The sequence below is a fragment of the Zingiber officinale genome, chromosome 2B, assembly GCF_018446385.1.
Source record: "Zingiber officinale cultivar Zhangliang chromosome 2B, Zo_v1.1, whole genome shotgun sequence".
NCBI lineage: Eukaryota > Viridiplantae > Streptophyta > Magnoliopsida > Zingiberales > Zingiberaceae > Zingiber > Zingiber officinale.
Genome location: NC_055989.1, coordinates 133,442,964 through 133,461,643, shown reverse-complemented (window position 1 = coordinate 133,461,643; position 18,680 = coordinate 133,442,964). Strand labels below are relative to the sequence as shown.

The 18,680-nt window shown below is 37.6% G+C and overlaps 1 protein-coding gene across 2 annotated transcripts; it reads right to left on the bottom strand.

The window, feature by feature from the left end:
* Nucleotides 1–38: 38 nt before the first annotated feature.
* LOC122047336 (AP2-like ethylene-responsive transcription factor ANT) lies at nucleotides 39–11,597 on the bottom strand. Of its 2 annotated transcripts, none has more exons than XM_042608533.1 (10): nucleotides 11,490–11,597; nucleotides 2,954–3,305; nucleotides 2,285–2,879; nucleotides 1,799–1,881; nucleotides 1,601–1,609; nucleotides 1,430–1,518; nucleotides 1,268–1,341; nucleotides 1,137–1,187; nucleotides 974–1,050; nucleotides 39–794 (listed from the first exon to the last, which is right to left on the bottom strand). In XM_042608533.1, exons 2-10 carry the CDS (start codon nucleotides 3,264–3,266, stop codon nucleotides 325–327), a joined length of 1,761 nt encoding a protein of 586 aa, XP_042464467.1. In that variant the 5' UTR covers nucleotides 3,267–3,305; nucleotides 11,490–11,597; the 3' UTR covers nucleotides 39–324. The 2 variants fall into 2 exon arrangements, with proteins under 2 accessions (XP_042464467.1, XP_042464466.1); XM_042608532.1 differs by lacking the exon at nucleotides 11,490–11,597 and adding an exon at nucleotides 3,420–3,580.
* Nucleotides 11,598–18,680: the final 7,083 nt, after the last annotated feature.

Below are 18,680 nucleotides of genomic sequence, written 5' to 3'. Positions count from 1 at the left end.
TTTTTATGCAAGCCAGATGATGGTAACGACGGTCAAGATGATGGTCAAATCTTTGCACATTGTTGTCAGAGATCCAACTGTTTTTTTTCTTACAGTAGAATTCTGCTCGAAGAGGCCTACAATTTCTGTAAATTTCTCCCCCAAAATTGGCCCCACTACTGGAAAAATAAAGACCTACTGACAAGTAAAAACAAACTGCACAAATAGGAAATCAAACATCAGCTGCCCAGGCAGCAAAAAACTGGCATCTGAGAAGACATAGGAAACGCTTGTTGGCCTGAGCTGAGCTGAGCTGAGCTGAGCTAAACTGATGGAACCCAAGAACTAGCAGTGGTAGAACCATTCAACCTTAGTGATGTACGTCAACGAGAAGCCAGTTCTGTCAGGAGCCCCTTCAGTCGTCGCCATTGCTGCTGTCTCTGCGTGTTGGTGGTTGCTACTTCCCAGATTCTCCAAATCATCCACAGCTCGGGGTGAGCTTAAATTTTCAACGACCGGTTTGGAGTCCTGTGCCGGGTGAACTGAATGGAAGTCCATCTTCCAACCTGAAGCGGTGGTGCTGGTGTCGTTCACTACGAAGACGTCTCTCGAGTTGTTGCCTTCAGAACTAGTAGGTTCTTCTCTTTCTGCATCGATCGCTTTATTTCTCCTGGCATGCTCCGCCGATAACAAGGTAGTGCTCTCCAGTATCTTTTCCACATCGTACCTTGTTATGTCGAAGTTGGGCACTGCATTTACGCCTCGAAATTTAATCGCAGCTATGTCGTACGCTTCGGCTGCTTCTTCCTGCGTGCCTGAAAGTCCATTTCCCTTTGAAAATTAAGCATACGCTCGTTGTCTTTCCTAGTTAGGCTTCATTATATCAAAGAACATCCGAGTGATCAAATGACGTGGTATTAGCATATCGTAGGCATAATTGACTTTCAATGTAAAACAAGAAAATTCGACAGGAAATAATGGAAAAGAAACATACTGAAGGTCCCAAGGTAGAGATCTTTGTTTCCAGCGACCCTACCAATTCGAGCTTGCCACCGTCCATGCTGGTGATGCCTGTGAAGAAATATCAAATTAATCAGCAAACAGAATGTGAAGGTAGTAAGGGTTTATGGCAGTAGATCACTCTGAGTTGAAGCAACCTGGTGACTCCGCGGTACATTGAAGCCCCTCGAGAAAACCCACTGCTTCTCCTGTAAATAAGTTGAGGCAAAGTAATGTTCTGGAAATACCAGCTAAAAACGAGTAGTGAATGGATAAAAATGAGATTTACCTTCTTAAGTGTGCAACATACTCTTGCCTGGTCATATTCTTCATTTCTTCAAGCTCTTCTTGATAATTCTCCAACTGCACGATATCCAGCCAAGAGAAAAATCTAGTAGCAGATTAATTAATGTTGCAAAGCTAAAGAAAATTTAAACCGATCAGTGAATACTGGAAAGTTAATATGTGTTGATAGTCCCCAATACTTCAATGCCGCAAGATCATATGCCCTAGCAGCTTTTTCCTCTATATCATAACCCCCTGAGAGGCCGAAATGACAAAGATAAACGAATATTGAAACAGAAGAAATGAAGATGAGTTTTTGAGTGCAAAGCAAGCGTACCGAGATAAACTGCAGAAAAAGCGTATTCATTTACGAGACCCGGCAAAAGGAATAACATAACAAATTAACAAGATTACAATTTGTAGTTAGAAGGGTTTACTCAAATGTTGAATATGAAACTGAACAAGTAATTAAGTGCGTTAATATGACAATGAAAGAGTATTCCCAGCAAACACTTCAGCTCATTTTTCAACTCACCTTGCCGCCCTTTCCTCGTTTGACCTTCCTGCTTACAACTGTTATCCCAAAGATGTGCTTCATATCTACCGGTCCACCGATGCCTGAAGCATGTATCACATGAGATAAACTGGTGGAATCATCAAGGATTCCGATAAGAACACCAATACATAAATATTTTGATTGATTCACATAATAGCTAGCTGAAAATATATAGTAATCCAGAAAAAGGAAGCAATATATAAGATCTGAATGCATCATAATTAAATTAACAACAAATAATCTTAGTGAATGTATTTTTAATATTTTGAAAGAACCACACTGACCACAGGCATTGAAAATGTTCAAACTCATACTGTAACGTGCAAACTGATCTTGTTCTACTCATATATTGGATTAATGCATGAGAAATACATGCAGAAATAAACAAACTAGTGCAATAAAGATGCTCACATAAATGTATAACAATATATAGTAATTGGAAAAAAAAAAATAATGAAAACTGACCTCGTAACACCTCTATACTGAGAGGTCCTCTGGCCGAATGTGTCAATAGATTTTCTATGAACAGGCTGCTTGTAGGCCACTTTGCCAGCACCTCTCTTTTTTGGCGCATTCAAAGCCATGCATTCAGTCGCAGCAGAGCTCTGCAGAGGAGCTGTGACACAGCTGGACTGGGACCCAGGACTCATGGACAAGCTCAAGGGCTGCAGATTCCCATACCCAATTGCTCCGACAGGGTCAGATCCAAGAGCAGTTTCCTCGCAATACCCATTGTTGCCGCCATTGTAGTGCCTATTCACCCAAGACTTTAGGCTGGAAATTCCTTCGCCATTGGTTGATCCTTCCTCCATTGCGACATCATACATCTCATGGCATAACCCTTCATGCAATGGTTGGAAATACAATTGATGTTGCCTTTGGAGAAGGCCCAGGGAATGGTTTCTGTTGGCTTGGCTATCAGATTCTTTGCTGTAGTCCAAGCTTAAAGCCATTGCTGCCGTGCTATCGTCGTTCACGTACTGGTGATGGATTCCCATGTGTGGTGCACCGCCAAGGAAGTCTTCTAATATAGGCGACGGAGATTGCACCATTCCTACAACTGCAGTATCGAAATGTGCATCAGAACAATTGCAATGAGGAACATGTTTGAAATGGAAGAGCCAAGCAGCTAACCTTGCTGCTGCGATCTGCTGACAGCTTCCATGATGCAGAGTGATCCATCGGACTTCAACGGCATGACAGATAACTGAGGGTAAAGTATTGCTTCATTATCAGCGCCTTCCATGCCGTAGCAAATACCGGAGTTGGTGGCCTGTGGAAAATGGAAGATGCTGCATGGCACTGCAGTCGTAGTGGCAAATGAGGGTAGAGTTTGGTGGTGATGATGATTTATATGATCTTGGCAATGGTGTGGATTGGAAGATGCATCCGTGTTCATGGGAGAGGAAAGGGAGAAGCCCAGCCAGTTGTCGTTCATGGATTTCATGTTCCTAATCAGCACTACTAGAAACTCCAGGAATACTCCCTAAAATGAAGCTAAAAGAATTAATGCTGTAGCATAGGGCAAACAAAATCATAGGAGCTAACCAAAAAAAACATAGAATGAAAAAAAAAAGCTGAGAAGCTTTGCACAACAAACGTTCTGATCTCTTGCCCTTATCGAAAGCTTTGTTGAAGCCCTTTCAAAGAGCTGAAGATATATGGTGAGGTTGGCATTTCGAAAGAGATGCGCTCTTTCCTAGTCTAATATCTCGCGCCAGCTATCAAATATCAAGCTAGGTGGTGGTGAGACAACCAAACAAGGCTGCTGGTTTCAGTGAACAGACCATGAGATAGAGTTGACAGAAACGACGACTGTGCAAGTAGTCACTTCGCAACAGTACTTTCTGTACTATAATGCAGGAGATTTTATTAAATATTGGTTCTCTATTTGTTCGTATCCAAGAATACTCTGCGAGTGATCAAGAGAACATCGGGCATGGACACGTCGCACGATTAAAATCTGAATTCAACAATTCTCTTCCATCTCTTTTATGATAAAAGATGAAATGTTGGCTTCTAGCTTAGTATCAATATGAAGGAAGAAAATTTCTTTAACTAGAGAGGTAAGTGAGGAGAGGAGAGGAGAGGAGAGTTGAGTTATATGAGGTGTAAGGATTTATGCCCTATCAGTTTTAAGATTCGACCCCAAGATTTTATGTGACAAACAACCACTTACTTACCACTTTAACTATATTCATCTTTTTTGATTGCATACAAAGTGTTGCTGGTTTGTAAAAATCAGTACCATCTACACAACCAAATCAACACCATCCATCGTGATGTTGGTTTTTACAAACCAACACCACTTTAATACTGATTTGTAAAAATTGATCTTTAAAGACTAACTTCAATGTTCGTGCTAATCTAAGACCAGCACCAAGTTGTGCTGGTTTGTAGAAACGAACACCAAGTAGTGTTGATTTCTACAAACCAACACCATTTGGTGCTGGTATCTAACATCCACCTTGATGCTTGTTTGTAGAAGCAAGTACTAAGGTAGTGTTGATTTCTAAGTGGATGACATTAATTTGGTGGTGCTAGCATCAATGGTTTCTATAAAGTGGTGTTGGTTTATAGAAAGAGAAGAGAGTTATTGTATAAGATAAGAGAGGAATTAAAAAAAAAAAAAAAAAATTTTGAAACCCTGCATATTCAGATTTAATCAAATCCGATTCTAAAAATGGAAAAAAAACAGCTCGACCTCTTTTTCTTTTATAAAGTTTTTTAAACACCTTTAAATTGATTTGAATCATATAGGTGGACCAGTGAAGACTATGAATTTCTGGCAAAATTATTGTTTGATGGCCCTCCACCTTCTAGTAAAGCTTAGCTCGAATCAAATGATAAAGTGCTTGTTTTACTTATGACGGTCCTACAAACATCATTCCATGGTCGATTTTGTATAGGCTAGAGAATATATAAGACAGATTCTTTGTGTTATAGCAGATTCGATAATGCATGCATAATCACCTATGCTTCAAATTAAGGGACAATTTCAATGAGGAATGATTTCGCAAAGAGCATAAAGGCAATAAGGTGATGTGAGGTGGGAATGAAGAGATGTCCAAACTTACAAGCATCCACAACCATGTATCATTCTACCCGTCTTCTTTCTTGTTATTGCAGTGGTATTTTTCATCTTAGACGTCCAAAGTGATTTAGTATCATCGATTCCATAGTAAAATATAAACAGATAAATCATAGAGAATATTTTATCATAACACAACAACTCTTTGTATAGAAAATTTTTAACATCCAACAAGATATTTTATACCCGTTAAAAATTAATCTCAAGACCTATTGGAGCAACTACGCCCCTAATTATTATAATTATTAGAGCAAAAAGTAATATCGATGACCTTGGTTATTGGAGCAAAAGAGAATAACACTCATCCCAAGTGGTTCAGTATTACCAGCCCCCGATTAGATACAAATAAATAAATCATACGAACATTTTGCCCTAGTACAATAACTCTTTATAGGGAAAGGTCAGCCACCAATGAGATATTTTACACCGGTTAAAAATTGACCTAAAAAATCTACGGAAGCAAACCATAGGGAATGAACTCCACCCACAAGTCCGTTTGCGTACTGTTACCGATAATCCTGCATTCTTGCTGTAAAAACACTAGTGTCTACATGAATTTGTACTCATCTCTCAGCAAGTGTGTATTTGCAGAGAGATGGAAAGTGCCTCCGCTTAGGGAGCAGGAAATCGTAAATAAGCTACAGATTATATATTAACAAGGACAGAAAATAATGAAAAGCTATGGCAGCTAAAACAAAACACGCCTTCATTCTGGAGCATCCCATCAATAGAATGCAAGTAGATTATTCCAGCGTGAATTGCATTCTGATTATTCCTTACATATAATGAACATCACAATTGCATTCAGATTATTCCAGCGTCACCTCACCAGCTAGCTCAACTAATAATGTATTTCATATGTATTTCCCATCTAGAATACAATAGATAGCACACCAACGAGTTCAGCAAACTGAGGTCAATTACTTTCTGGAGTGTAAAGTTGATGTTTAACTCAGTATGATTTACTATGGAAAAATGTGGCATTCTAACAGATGAATTGGAAGTAGCAATATACTTTTGTTAATTGTAGTGATAATTGCAGGTTTAAAACAAGATGATATGCATTTTAATTCTGTGAAAATAATTTTGCTTAATAAAGCTTAAGGGTATATTAGGCGAACAAAGAATAAAGATAGATTCTAGCTAGGAAGAATTACAGATCAATGGGGCCGGGGGACAAGTATCAATTCAAACCATCAAGTATACTAAGTCTCATGCAAAGTTGGCAAACAGCTACGTGAACATAATGGATAGTCTATGCCCCTGGGGCATGGTGCAGCAATATGGTGTTCATGTAGTCTCATAAGTATTCATGATTTTATTTCTAACTACAGCATACTGTAGGACATTCTCCTCTAGTGGAATAATAAATCTAAAATGTTAGACTATTAGGCTGCTCGTTACGAGTACTTTAAGATTTATCGTGATGACCGATGAAAACTTTTATTGGAACTGGACCAATCATCTCCGAGATTAGTTGGCTCGAAAGACTGGATATGAATGCTAGCTAAATAATAATAATAATAAAAATGGACAGTCTATTGGAATATGAATATTTAAATGCATACATTACCTTCCACACTTATCGTTTCATATACCAAAACAACAACTAAATTAGAAAGTATTTGTAGACACATTGGTGATACTGTGATTCTATACATGTATATATATATTCATCCTTGCCTCACAAAGGAATATTTATGCTTCTCTTTTGTCATGCCCTTTAATTTAGAAAAAGATACAAGGCATAACCTTTTGGCATGCCTTTGACAAAAGACTCCAAATATGATCTCTATCCACAAATTAAATGCAACACCAAATTGTGTCACAAGTTCAACACTCTAACTCAAAGGACGACCATTCACACAAAAATATAATATTTTGTTCCAAGAGGCAAACAACAAATGAACGACACTCCATGAAACTTTGTCAATCTATACAGCTGGCCATTTAATCAATCTCACTTCTTCATACCACAAATCCAAGAAATTAAAACTCTTTCTATACGGTAATAAAGATTACCCCAAAAAATAGGTCAAAGCAATGAAGACTAGTTAACGTGGAGGTCAAAGTCAAATGGTTAAAATCACTGAGTCAGATGGACCCAAAGACTACGGACTAGACAGTGTTTGGCTGAGTGGGAGCGCGGAGTCGGTCGAACGCGAAGGGCCAACCAGACCATCTGATCGGCGGTCCTCGGTACCTTGTAGATGAAGTCAAGAGACAAACACTAAGTTACTGGGCCCACCGTCTTTGCCAATCGGACGATCTGGTCCGATCAGACACAGTGCACCTCTCCGACAATATATAAGCTGAGGGAATAACAGGTCAGTAGCTGCATTCTATACGGCCGAGTTGACGATATCCCAACCGAGTGGCGACCAGTCAGCCCACAGCATAACCCACATACATATCATATCGTACTCTTTTGAACGTCTGTGCCTGAAAGAACAGAACATGTCTTGCAGGTAAATCGTACTTTGGAAACTTTCAGTATGTCACATCACAAAGATTTGTGTGCTCACTTAAAAAAAAGATGTCAGGGACACTTTTCGATTTGTCTTTTCTTAGGGAGGCTTTGGAAAACGGGCACATGCTTTGGGACATGTGCACATGCGCTACATTGAAGTATAAAAGGATCTCTATCTACAAGCAGAGGTATGCGATGCTCGATTATTCTATGCGCTCATTGCTACTGTTTACTTCTACTATTCTCTCCTCCCGAGCCAAGTACTGACTCAAGCGTCGGACCTGATACTAACACTCCCTATGTTAAAAGCCAACACGGAATCTTCATCCAGTCAATAACAAAGCCACGTTCTCAACTACCGTATTCACTTTCATTAGTCATCTTTGAACAAATTTGTATCTTGATGTATCATTTTATTAGTCTGAAATAGACAGATGCTTACAGATAGCATTTCTTATTTTACCATTTTTACAAAATTTTAAAGAAAATTCCTAACGATCTCTTCTCTAAGAAAATTTTCTGTCTTATTTTTTAATTGTCGAACACTTTGACCCATAACGCATGGCTGGTTATAGCACACTATTTTAAAAAGAAAGAAACCAGTTCTTTCAACTTAAGGAGCACGCAAGCCTTTAGAAATATCTTTCTATTTCTACCATTTATCAATTTCTACGTGAATTTGATAATTGATTCAACATATCTAAAACTCATTGCAATAATTTGCTATCCATTCATCTCAACTAATTATGACTTCTTTTCTTACTGTTTCAACATATTTAAAATTATATTTATACTCTAATTAATTAACATAATATTATTATTTAAAACTAGTTAATTCATGTGGTCTTAATTAAAAATAGAATTAGAACAAATAAATTGCAGTTATAAGAAAAAAAACATTTACTGCACTCTCAATCGCTCTAATATTAGTAACTAAACTATCATTTATTTGTATCCTTCATCACATTAGCACAGTAAATAACTATCTAAAGACTAAGTCAATAAACAATTATTTGCAAATATTTCTGCTTTCTCTACTACTCTTCTTGTCTATATATTTTCTTTTATTTGTTTCATTATCCATTGATCTTCCCGACAATAAAATCACAATTATTCTTTTTTAAAAAATTACAATTTATTTTTCATTCTATCACCTTTACCTAAAGTATTTTTTAAAGCACTTGATCCCATTAAATTAAAGCAACATTGTGTCCTTTTTATTCTCATGCTACCCTACACAAGTTAAATACCTTCCACAAATTAATGTGAATCCATGGATTTGGCCCTTGCTAAATATTTCTTGTAAATAATTTAATACTAAAACCAGTTCATAAATTCAAGTTTTGATCTATAAAAGGCTCTCTTTCACTTTGTTAAAGTATTAGGTACGTCAACTTTTGGCACTGTTCCAGTGCATGCGTAAACCAGTGGGGTACTGAGAGTCTTCTATGTTGCAAAAAGGCGGGTCCCGCCGCCCAGCGGCCCCCTCACCCCTGCCCCACGAGTATGAGAGGGAGTAAATCACGGTGAATACGGGCCCGGCGATGACATGGCGGTCGAAGGTGTTTAGCACGGACAGATATTGATGTTATCGCAATTGGTACTGAGAGTCTTCTAGCATTCACTTTAGGGTGGTACAACATTCTTTAGCATTCTGTCTGCAAAATAATAAAGAAAGAAAGAAAGACCGATATCCATTTTTTTTCATTTCGAATAATAGAAAGAACGATGACCTGAGGCACAAGTCCTTTATCTTCCATAGATAAGGTAATGGGAATAGATACAGTTGGTAAGATTAACAAGAGAAGAAATAATGTAACTCAAGTGAAACAACTGAGTTTAGCAGAAAGAACAAGACGAAGAAACTAAGAGCATGAAATGAAGACATGTCTTCCGACCGGACCATGGAAAATGAATGTAATGCCTCTTTTATATGAAACAAATGATGATCACCTTTGTCATTGTGGCAACTTGACATGCACACTAAGCAAACTACTTGACAAGTCGTATGTCTGGCACTTGATAAGGCTATTCAAAAGATCAGCAAAATTTGCTGCAATGAATAAGTTTTATAGAAAAGTTGTTAATGTGATTCTGGAAAAAAAAGGTGATCACCTTTGTCATTGTGGCAACTTGACCACACTAAGCAAACTACTTGACAAGTCATATGTCTGGTACTTGATAAGGCTATTCAAAAGATTAGCAGAATTTGCTGCCGTGAATAAGTTTTATAGAAAAGTTGCTAATGCGGATCCTCCAGTACTCAGCAAAGGACATGGAGTAAACAGAGGACATAAAGAACACACAACAAAAATGCAACATTTTGATATGAGCAACTACATAGTATAGCTTAGCATAAAAGGAATGCCAAGATACTCATTCAGCCAATCATACATTGTCCTTGGAAATTTTCAAGGAGATTTCGGGAAAGGAGTCAAAACGAAAACTTTCAATGATGCTTAGGTTGATAAAATTTTCAATTAAACTTAGTTCAATGTTAAAGTTAATGTCAGACGGTGTCACTAAGATCACTTTAAACTCAAAATAAAGTGAAAATAGTAAATAAATAAGCTGTCAATTGAGAAGAGCTGTTATTAGACTGAATAAAGACTACAGCTACTAAGTTAGTGGAACTCTTTAGGCATCTTATTTACCTACTCCGTCTCCGTGTTTTTTCATAAAGAATCTTCGTAGTCCATGTTACACAAACTATACTGATGTAAATTGAAAAGAGGGAAAGCCCAAGGTCTCTGTCACTGTTCATAATATCGTCAATTATGTGTGGTGCTTGTCTTTCACCAGAGAAGCACAAAATCCAAGCCAAATCCAAGCAAGATCCCCTACATAACAGTTCAGATAACATAAAGGTAAAGTAGCAAAGGATCCCTATTTGGTAGCTGGCGAACGAGAGCAACCAGGGCAGTACACAACACCACAGTTGCGTAAGCACAGAGATAGAGAGCTGCTGCAGCGCAAGCAAGCTCACATGAAGAAATCCACTTTACCGAGGGGCTCCAACTCTTCGATTAAAGTCGCCATTAAAGTCTCTCCCTCCTCCTCCTCCTCCTCCTCCTCCCCTGTGTCACTCCTGCCGAGCCACGAGTTTTATTTTATTTTATGTTACCTTTACTATTTTCTTGCCATCTTCCTTTGTCTCTATCTTTTCCTGACTCTCTCTCTCTCTTTGTATCTTTTCCTGACTCGTTGAAGGGTCAACATCCAAACCCCAGCCATCCGTCCTAATCTTCTTCCTTCCTGCTTGTCTTGAGGAAAGATGTTAAATAAATAAACAACGACGGATTCATTATCCTAAAGTTCTTGTTCCCCTGTCTACTCTCCTTGCTTCCACTAAGGCGGAGGATGGAAAAGAGGAGACAGTGGAGAACCTCAAGGAGAGTCCCCATTGATGACATCGACATCATGGAAAATGACTGGTGCGACGGAGAAAGCGCTGCTAAGAAAAAGAAAGGCAATTGTCCGGGAGGGAAGGGTGCAGGTGCAGCATTATGACAAATCACATAAATAACCACGCCTAGTAGCAGCCTACAGCACCAGAGGAGGACCCTTTCCATCCGTGGTAGGGTCCTTATCAAAGTGAAGAAGAACCAAATGGTTGGTGAAGGGCATGTTGCAACATTCCCATCTGTAGGCATGTGATTAAAGAAGCCTGGAATTCGGTCAGTGGGTTCAATGCTAAAGTTGTCTTTAAGGGTCAAAGCTGTCTCCTGTTAAAGCTGAAAAGAATACTGTTTTGCTACTTTCCCTTGCTTTTATCTATGCAGTCTCGGAGGAGAAAATAGGTTCTTGATGCAGGGAATGTTAAAGCCAAGTGGGGCATTCATGAATCCGAGTTGGAGTTGCATGCGGGTGTTAATAACTCAGCTTTTTTGGTCACCAATCAATTATTCTGCAATTCTAATCAATCATTAAAAGATGGAAACTTTTGATTATATTAGTAAGTAAAGGTATCCCGCGGTTTTGAATGGCCTACTGAAAGTTCATCGTGCATGGGGCCGAAGCCTAAGCATGCTTGCATGGATGCCCTTTCTCTGTTTGAGTAATGTGATAGAACACAAAGAATAAGGTAGCAAAATTATTTTGATGGTTACCTGAATAGTGCATACTTCACCAGTGTGTCTGATGCTGTTCTGGCGACCTTGCAGAGACTTGGAAGATCATGCATAATGCATGCAAGATAAGGTACTGCAGAGATCTAGGCTGCTGTAGCTGGAAGTAACAACAGCAGCAGCAACTGATACAGAGGCCCTGGCAAGAATTTATTGAGTAAAGAAACGGCGTTCATTTGGGAGTGTACATAACAAAATGCGCCTGGAATATATGTAATGAATAAAGAAATACAACGAGACAACTTTTTGGAAATATAGTAATACCATCAGGATTCAGGCATAACTCAAATCGTAGAAGTGGACTGCATAATTGTAAGAGAGGTTTTTCTGACTCTTGATCATCGCAGCAGATCAAAGAGCGGTCCAAGAAGATTAAAAATAGACCTCAAAATCCTTACTTCATATTCCTCAAACCTTGTCGTTTAATTTTTTTTACTATCCCAGAACAAACAGATTTTGGTCATCACAATGATATACACAAACCAGACCCATTATGGCTGTACATCGAATCAAAAAGAATAATGTACTTTTTCCAATAACTAATCAAGCACTATAATTCAATAATATTCACTGTTCATACAAAAAACATAATATAATCTACACACAACTGTCTGAGAAGGGAAAAAAAATGGTTTGGGAAGGTTTTAAAAGACTAAAAACTGGGGGAAAAAAGGGAAAAAAAAAGAGAAGTAAACCACAGAAAAAGGGAGCCATATTAAGCGATGACAAGTGTAATTGTGTAAATATTCTTTCCAGTAATAATAAGTCTCTTAGTTATGTTCTGGCTAATATGTAATTTAATGTTCGTTATAATGATATTTATTCATTAAAGAAATTTGAATAATTGAGACGAAATTGGGTACCCACTACCATCTAACCCAATTGTGAGGAAATTGGGTACTTGTTTGGGTAAACGGGTTACGGATGAATAAAAATATGGTAAATAATGAATTGAATACCTATTTAAGCAAACAGGCAAAAATTCAACAAGTATGGTAAATCACAGATATCCACTGCCATCCTTAGCCATATTCTCCAAAATTATTCAAATCTACCTAAAAGATTCATGATAAAGTACAAGAAATGTAGCATAAATAGTTGAAAAATAACATAATTTACTGACACTAACGCATGGTGGAGCCCTATTTTGATATGAAAAATTAGTGCCTCACCTAAACTATAAGCTAATAACTATAGAAAAATACGGTCTTACTACTGTTTTTGTAGTCTTGCATGGATGGCTGAAGTATGTAAAGAAAAAAAAAACAAATGCTTAAAATAGCCAATATCACAGGCTCCATGTCGTGCATATAACCACTAAAAATGAGATTCTGAGAGACAACACGGAATCCTACCAACAGGCCTGAGGAATTATAATTTAGGACTTCTCCCGTGCAGGTTCAATGGGTAGTGTCTCCAGTTAGAAACTTAAGGAATTTCAGGCCTCCAGAAAATATGCTTCCCGGTCCACAACTCCTTAAGTTGCATATATAGAAACCATGGTGAGAGACTAAACACTAACAATTCAACATGGCAACAACATTCGAGAACCAACTTACAGATGCTCGAGTTTCTTCTTTCCTGATTGGTTATATTTTTTGATTTCATCCCAAGTCCTGCAAGGTTTGACAACCAGAAACTTGCTTTGATGATAACAATTAACCATCCATGAAAAAAACCATCAAATTTGAATGCCCATCAATATGAAACCAATTCTCCTCTACCAAACAGTGACGACATTACTCATTTAGTCTTGCAAATTCACAGGAGAAAAGACAGAAGTTATTATTACATATTTCAAATTGACCCTTGAGATTTGACCACTCATTTACCTTGCCGATTTAAAACGCATCGAAAATATCAAATGATAGAGCTAAGACACAGCGCAACAGTGACAGTAAGGAAAAAAAGATTTTCAGCAATTCTCTCATTGCAACTAACTCAAAAGCTCTTCTAGCGAAAATTTGTTATCCGTGTGATTGCTATTGCACTTAAGCTTAACAGGACCAGAGGAAGGACTCTTCTACATATCTCTATTTAGCATGGCTATTTGGTATTTAATGCCAACAAATAACAACAAGAATCTGAAGAAGAATCTGAAGGTATCTTGGAGGCCCAACGGATCTTGATAAATTCATGAAGGCTTACATGATGCATTCTTCATCTATTCTTTTATACCAAAGAATATTCACTACACAATCTATCCTTAGGGTGTCGGGTCCTCCTTGGTTTCTTGTAAACCAAAGTCTAGTCTTGTTTGATCAAAGCGAACCTCCTCCTAGATTACATACATATCTCATCGAAATCAGCTCCTAAAATGTGATTTTCTTGCTCCTACTGTTGGACCTTCAGTTAAAAATAGTAAGGATACCAAGACAAAGCAAGCAATGATATTTTGATATAGATCCATTTCTGCATCAAGTAACATAAAAGGCAGCAGACGATGTGAATATTAGAAGCCACAAGAGAGGCAGTAAACATAAACATAAAAGACCATTTAACTAGTTGTCACAGACCACATAAAGCCATTTGTCTATCAAATCCAAAATGAAGCTACTTCTGGAACATATTTATTCACTTTTTGATTAGGAAGGTTTCAAATTATGAGGCAAACAATAGGTAGTGCTAAAGTAGTAGAATGATGGCTAAGATAATGGAACATCAACATGAGAATGATAACCAAGATAGGGCAATTCTGAGTTCCATAGATTTGTTGAAACTACTTCTAAGAAACAAATTACATAAGCATTTTCTTTTGTACAAGGAGGCTCAGTATCTTGGTTCATGAACATATGAGTGAGAAAATCCATACAACAGTGAGTTATATAATTTTGTGAAAGGTGTAAAAAAGGTGATTTTCCAAACATCTATTAAGTTTACGACATACAGAATAACCAATGAAAATAGAAAAAAAGACTGAGGAATACAAGCACACAGCATAACCTAACAGATTGATCCCATCAAAGCACCAGAAAGGTGTTCTCAAGGGAAACTTTGCTCCATTCCACACAGAAATGATTGATATACTGAAATTTTTCTCCGTGCCATTCAGAATGAAGAGTGATTGATATATTGACATGAACTCTTAGAAGTCAGGGCGTGACGATCTATGCTGATCAACCATGACAACTACTCAGAATAGGCCTATGCAACTAAGGATAAAATTCCTTCGCCTCCAAAAAGTATTGTTAATTGCTTGATCCACATCCTCAAAGTATGGTCCCAATTATGTAGCAAAATCTCCACAACCTCCACCTAGGGTCACATTTTACAAAGGATGGTAATCTTTATCAATCTCAGGCACATTGGCAGACACTATGCAGCTCAAATTTTATGCAAATTTTTAGGTCATTTATGTTCTAAGTTCCTATTACAAAGAAGGTTCGGAATGAAGCATAAACAATTTTCTATTCCGCCGTTTCTACCTCTGCAGAGTGAAGAAACCATCCTGTATTAGACCAGAGCCACCAGACTCCAACTCTAGTGGGATTACTTGTTCTATCAGAAAGCATTTTCCCCTTGCACTTATCCAAACTAAAAGTAACCAAATTCCAGACTTAACGGTGATTCCCTTAGAACTCGTTCCATACAATCGAATCGTATCCATTTCAACCATGGCGATTACTCCAACCAAACACACTTTAACAAAGATCTCTTCTTATCAAAACGACTGAAACAAAAGCAGAAATAAATATCAGATAGAAAATGAGGAGAGGAGGAGAAGCGAGAAAGACCTTAATTCGAAGAGAACCAAACGCCGGCGCCGAGGTCAGTTCGAGTTCAGTTTTGCAATAAAGCCCTTGGAATCCTCTTATTGCGCCAAAGTTCTTCCTGCCTTCTATTGGGCCAATATGGGCCTGATGTTTTAGGCTGCCGCCATTGAATATAAGCCCATTGGACTGTGCTCTGTTGAGAAATGTTAGGTTTTAAGGTTTTTAGAGTTTAGGATATTACATGTGCAGAACTATGCAACATAAGGTGGTCAACATATCATTCCTTTATATAGGATTTTGTTACATGTGCACCATGTATGTGTATATATATAGAGGTTTGTTATGCTAGGGATTTTACGCTGTACACTTCGTGTACATTTAAATAAATCAGAAAATAAAAAATCCTATATGGTGTACTCACAAGCCAATAAAAAATAAATCAGAAAATAAAAAAAATGAAATACACGTGTTTGTACGGATGATCCCGGTATATATATATATACACGGATAATCCCGGTGATAAAAATATGCTATATATATATATATAAAAGCTATGCAATTAAAACGAAAAAAAATAATTTGACTGTGACTAATACATTTAATATGTAAAAAAAATATTATTACAAATTATGAAAAACTTCCTTAAATACAATATTTGCCGTCGAGCTATCTTGGTTACCATCTACATCGCATATTAAAATTGTTAGGCCCTTAGGATTTGTAGCTCTAGATACAACAACGTTCGGCTAGCCATGACTGAAAATGGGTTTCTTCAAAAAAAAAAAATGTCCAACATGACTGAAAGCTTCCTTGACTTTTGTTAATCATCATTACATATGAAACAATCAAAAGAAATTGTCTTGGTTGAAACTTACAAGGAAGTCTTGGATCAGAATGGGTCGATGATGTTCTTGGAATAAGAACTTTATGACTTGGTTTACTTCCGATAAGAATTGTTCCTTCTAAAATATGGTTTCCAAGCCTCGTGATGATCAATCTAGTTTCATTGCATAATCCAAGAGAATGATCTATATTTCGTAACAATCTAACAGGAGTTTCAATCTTCAAATTTAGTTAGTGGTTTGGAACTCCAGAACATCTAATTTCATTTAAGAATTCGAATGTATGAACGTCGTACAATATATCAACATTTCTATCTGAATGACATGTTGAATCAGAACTTAAATACAACATTCCTTCTAAATTGTTCAATAATATCATCTATTCATTTATGGACTAACAACATCAAAAATGTGTGCTAATATAACTCTATACTGGAAGTATGTTGTATAAATTATTATACTACCAAACAATGGATATATATTCTCGATGATTGTAACAATGGGATCATCACTATCTTTAAGCAATATTTCATTTGGAATATCAATCATTGCATAGCCATCATTTGGTTCTTCAATTTTTCCATCTCGTATATTTGAAATCCAATCAGAAAATCTCTTGATTCCATCACCATATTCTCATAAGATGAATTTTGAAGTCGCATATTCTTAGTCAATCTCAAAACTTTACAATGTCTCTATATTGGGATTCAATCAAAATTTCACATTGGAAATATTTAATAAAAATCATGGAATTAAAAGAATGTATGATATCTCCATTGATATGAGATTTTTTGGGGAGAGCCCAAGAGTAAATTCATGAGGGTCTAGGCCCAAAGTCATGGTATAAGAGTGGAGATATGTGGACATCCTTTGGGCACAACAAATGGTATCAGAGTCATGGTTTAGACCAGATGTCATGTGAGGCGTCCTTGAACGAAGTTGAGGGTAGGCCCGAAGTAGGTCAGGGTGACCGTATGTTCACGGGGAACCCGAAGTAAGTCAAGGTAACCAGATGCTTACGATGAGGCATGGAGCAAGTCAGGATGATCGGATACTTGCGGGGAGACAAGTAGGTCAGGATGACCGGATGCTCACGGATAACCCCGAAGCAAGTCAAGATTGACCGGATCCAGCTACTTACGGGGAGGCCCGGAACAAGTCAGAATGACCGGATGCTTATGGGAAAAGCCCCGAAGCAGGTCAGGATGACCGGATACTCGCGGGGAGACCTAGAGCAGATTAGGATGACCGAATACTTGCGGAGAGGCCTGGAGCATGTCAGGGTGAGTAGATGCTCGCGGGGAGGTGAATATGTCAGGGTGACCGAATGCTCACGGGGAGGTCCGAAGCAGGTCAAGATGACTAAATGCTTACGAGGAGGCCAGAGCAGGTCAAGGTGACCATATGCTCACGGGGAGGCTCGGACCATAAGAGTAATTGTGGTCCTTCATTTGAGGGGATGATTGTTGGGGTTCAATCAAAGTCTCACATTGGAAAGATTGGGTAAAGATCATAAGGTTAAAAGTATGCATAATATCTCCATTAGCATAAGATCTTTTGGGGAGAACCCAAGAGGAAAGTCATGAGGGCCTAGGCTCAAAATAGATAATATCATGTAATTATGGAAATATGTAGACATTCTTTAGGCATAACACTCCATATATAGGACGAATTAATAGTTGCATGAATAATATTATGTCTGCTACCCTTCGGAATAACTAGCAAAATCTATTTAAAATCACCACTAAAACTATTTTGCCTGCAAAAGGGAGTTGAAAGCTTAAAGAATTTGTAAATCTCAATATATCATGCATGCTTCTCTTCAATTATTCAAAACAAAACTTGTGCATCATTGGAGCCTCATCTCATATGATAAGTTTGGATTTCACAATGAATTCCACAAGAGGACTCGCTTGTTTGATATTACATGTTGATTCTTCATTAAGATTAAATGGAATTGCAAAGCGAGAATGAGCAATTCTTCCACTAGGAAGAAGAAGAGATGCTTAACACATTTTTTCCTTTGATCTCAAGACTGCTGATTGTGTCTTCCATATAAATGTTTTTCTAATACCTCCATAACTGTAAACAAAGAACATTCTACCTTTGTTTGAATCAAATGCAGCCATCACCGTATCATATACATGACGTTGCTCACAGTTTTAATTTTTCAGGAGATGATCATATTCTTCTGATAAAGCTCTTCTATCAAAATGCAACTCATCTTGTATTAACCTATTTCATGAAGACTAGAAATATTGATCACTGGAAAATAGCATTGATTGGAAATTACAGACTCTTCCCAAACTGCTTCGCGTCGGCTGATGCAATATGAAGACGATAGCATACTAAAAAGCACTCTCATTGATTGTGTTGAAGCCCATTGACTTGCCTCGACAATACCATCAATATACTTCTTATCATCGTTTTACAATCGTAATCCATAGCAAGTATCACAAAAGGACTGATACTAAACACCATTTACAAAAGATATGACATCATAGCATTTTGCACCATAGATGACGATCAATAAACATCTTAGATAGTACAAATCCCCAATCCAAAAGGAACAAAAAAAAATATGCCCACAATTGAAAATTCTCATTTCCTTGGAACCC

Coding starts and splice junctions, on each gene's coding strand:
- LOC122047336 (XM_042608533.1), bottom strand. CDS start 3,266: ATGAAATCCATGAACGACAACTGGCTGGGCTTCTCCCTTTCCTCTCCC. Junction 1,882..2,284: donor CAGTATAGAGGTGTTACGAG/GTCAGTTTTCAT, acceptor TACATGCTTCAG/GCATCGGTGGACCGGTAGAT. Junction 1,342..1,429: donor CAACACATATTAACTTTCCA/GTATTCACTGAT, acceptor GATATCGTGCAG/TTGGAGAATTATCAAGAAGA.